Source organism: Vicia villosa, linkage group LG4 (assembly GCF_029867415.1).
Source record: "Vicia villosa cultivar HV-30 ecotype Madison, WI linkage group LG4, Vvil1.0, whole genome shotgun sequence".
NCBI lineage: Eukaryota > Viridiplantae > Streptophyta > Magnoliopsida > Fabales > Fabaceae > Vicia > Vicia villosa.
In genome coordinates, this window is record NC_081183.1 from 119216083 (window position 1) to 119218941 (window position 2859).

At 29.4% G+C, this 2859-nt stretch overlaps 1 protein-coding gene across 1 annotated transcript; it reads left to right on the forward strand.

Annotated features, from left to right (window-relative positions):
- Window positions 1–1752: 1752 nt before the first annotated feature.
- On the forward strand, window positions 1753–2424 carry LOC131597742 (elongation factor 1-beta 2-like). Its single transcript, XM_058870417.1, has 4 exons — window positions 1753–1869; window positions 1950–2066; window positions 2195–2270; window positions 2386–2424. Exons 1-4 carry the CDS (start codon window positions 1784–1786, stop codon window positions 2422–2424), a joined length of 318 nt encoding a protein of 105 aa, XP_058726400.1. The 5' UTR covers window positions 1753–1783.
- The last annotated feature ends 435 nt before the right edge of the window (window positions 2425–2859 follow it).

Consider the following 2859-nt stretch of genomic DNA (forward strand, 5'->3'; position numbering starts at 1 on the left):
CCATGCACGTAGGAAAACAATTCATTTCTGACACTAATTCATGGAGAGAAACAGTCTCTTAAACTAGCTACCCTACTTAATAGCTACCCTATATGTATATATATGAAAAAGAAAAAAGATGATTTTTATTAAAATTAATTTCAAAATTTTAAATTGTAATAACATATAATTAGTGAAATAAATTACTAGTTTATGTAAAAGTAAGAGTATATGAATTTTAAACTGTTTTTTATAACTTGGTTCTATTGAGAAGCCGTTATTGGGAAATGTGAAATTTTCAAATTTCTATTCCATGGAAGTAGTATTTTCCACAAAACATGAGATTCTGTTAAAAAAGAAAACTAGAAAATTTAAAAACTATTCTTTCCTGATCACTAGTGTTATAAATAAATTTTATTTTTTACAGAAATTATAGAGGCTAGTTATATGTAATAATTCTCTAAATTTTATATAAAGTAAGAGTTAAATTTACTAAGTTATCTTTGTTGAGATTAATTAAAAATTTTACTCAACTATCCGCATTAAATATTTATAAAATTAAATGAATTGTTTATTAGAAATATCTACATTAAAACGTTCAAAAATAATTATCTAGATTTGAAAATATTTTTTACTTATACTAATGACAGATAAATAAGAAGTTTGAAATTTTAAGTATTATTGTTGACATTATCTCTTTTGTGTTTATCTCATATGATATTTTTATTTTATTTTTGTTTTGTTTTGTTAGAGTGCTCTTATGTAATTTCTTTATATTTATTAATTTGTCTTTTAAAAAGAAGTGAAGAAAACAAAAATGCTTCTTACTAAATGAGAATATTATCTTTGACCATAATTTTTTTAGTGGAAAATTATGTATCATTATTATCTTTTGTTCTATTTATAAAATAAAATTATTTTTTAAAATTTATTGGATCAAATCTATATATTATCTAAGTATAATTAGCTATCCAATAATCCATTTAGTAGAAAATACAAAGAAATTTCAATGACTTTTCTTAGAACCACCTATAAAAATAGTTGATCTATAAGAAAAGAAAAGTAATTATTTTTGTTTGAGTCCAACTCTCTCAAAATATTATGGCGGAAGTTGATCTATATAGTAGATCCTACTTATTATGATAAGATTTAGTTGTTGTTGTTTTAGTCTAGCTCTTTTAGACTTGTGAATTGGTTTTTAATTGATTTCCTCTAGTAGATAGTGAAGTCGGGCCGACATAGCTTCATAAGTCAGGCTAACAGTGAACCAGCTCGTTGAGTCGTGAAGTCGGGACCTTCTTCCTTTTAAAAACTCAAGGTTATCCCTATACCAACCATTGTTCTCATACAAAAAAGTCCATCCATCACCAACTTATTGACTAAGGTAGCAATATTCAAAATTTGTTGATTTCAGATAAAAAGAAACTTAGGGAAATGTTGTTGATTTGAGATAAAAACCTAGGGAAACTCATCCATTAGAGACATCATACTAGGATGATGAGATATATAATGTGTCTGTCCACCTTCTCCATACCCACACCCTAGAAAAACAAGTTTGAGATTGATCTAGTAGAAAATACTTATACAATAACTTAGAAGAGTTAATCAAGTTCCTCTACTTGGAAAGTTATGCAAATATGATTATACTATCATTTTCACTCATAATTTAGTTTAAAATCCTTAATTTCACTATTTATTTATTTTTTAAATTTGTGAGTTTGTGATGAATTTGTAGATCTGAGAAAGTAACTGCCATTGGAGCTTGAGATCTCCACTCTCCGCCACCGATTCATCTCAAGCTCCAATGGCAGTTACTTTCTCAGATCTACACACCGAAGAGGGTCTCAAATCCGTCAACGGTTTCCTCTCCGGAAAAACCTATATCTCCGGGTAATTCTCAAACCCTTTCAATTTTGAATTGTTTCTGAGAATTTGATTATTCAATTTTGTATGTTTATTTTTTGATTCAGGGATCAATTGACAAAGGATGATATCAAGGTTTATGGAGCTGTTTCTGAGAAGCCAAGTGGGTCTTTTTCCAATGCTGCTACTTGGTATGATGCTGTTTCTTCAAGCCTTGCTGCTAGGTATGGATTTTTCAATTTTTGTTAATCAATTGTTGGTTTTGGAGATGGAATATGAGTTTGATTTTGAATTGTTTGATTATTGTTAGCTGATAAAGTTTGTTTTTTTAATATCGATTTTGTGTGAATAGTTTCCCTGGAAAAGCTCAAGGTGTGAAGTTTGCAGCAAGTGGTGCTGCTCTAGCTGCTGAAGCACCTGCCAAAGCAGTATGTATCTATCTGAAATTTGGTTTTTGTGTGATGCTTTGTGTTTATTGATTCTGTTATGAGTTTTAGAGTTGCATGGTATTGTTATTTGATTTGTGTTTCTTTTATCGATTAGGAGAATGATGTAAAGAGTCCAAACATTATAGAATTTTAGAACATTGTAGAGCATAAGTGATCGTAAATTGAAATTCATTGTTGAATACATCTTAAGCAGTCAAGCCATAACCAAAAGTGAAAAACAATAATCATGATTGGTAACACAAAAATTTATATATGCGCATGATTTTCAGTATTTCTTTTGTCAGATTTAGATTTTATTTATTGGTCTAACGGTTGATTAGTGGTTGTGACAGCTCAAGAATGTGTCACATATGTTGTTTCTGGAGTGTGTATAAGTCGATGAATTGTCGGCGTGAGTCTCAGTGTCCAACATGTAGGCATCAATACTATCACTTCCCAACAGTCTGTCAATCACTTCATTTTTTGCTTCTTAAGATGTATCCTGTTGCTTACAATAGAAGGATCAATCAAACTCTTGGTATGTATCTTTCTCTAACTGTATGCATAAGCATATTTAGACTATGAAGCA

Bases quoted from the DNA above. Each gene is read 5' to 3' on its own strand.
- LOC131597742 (XM_058870417.1), top strand. From the start codon at position 1,784: ATGGCAGTTACTTTCTCAGATCTACACACCGAAGAGGGTCTCAAATCC. The intron at 1,870-1,949 runs GTAATTCTCAAA...TTTTTGATTCAG, and splicing joins GGAAAAACCTATATCTCCGG to GGATCAATTGACAAAGGATG. The intron at 2,271-2,385 runs GTATGTATCTAT...TTTATCGATTAG, and splicing joins CTGAAGCACCTGCCAAAGCA to GAGAATGATGTAAAGAGTCC.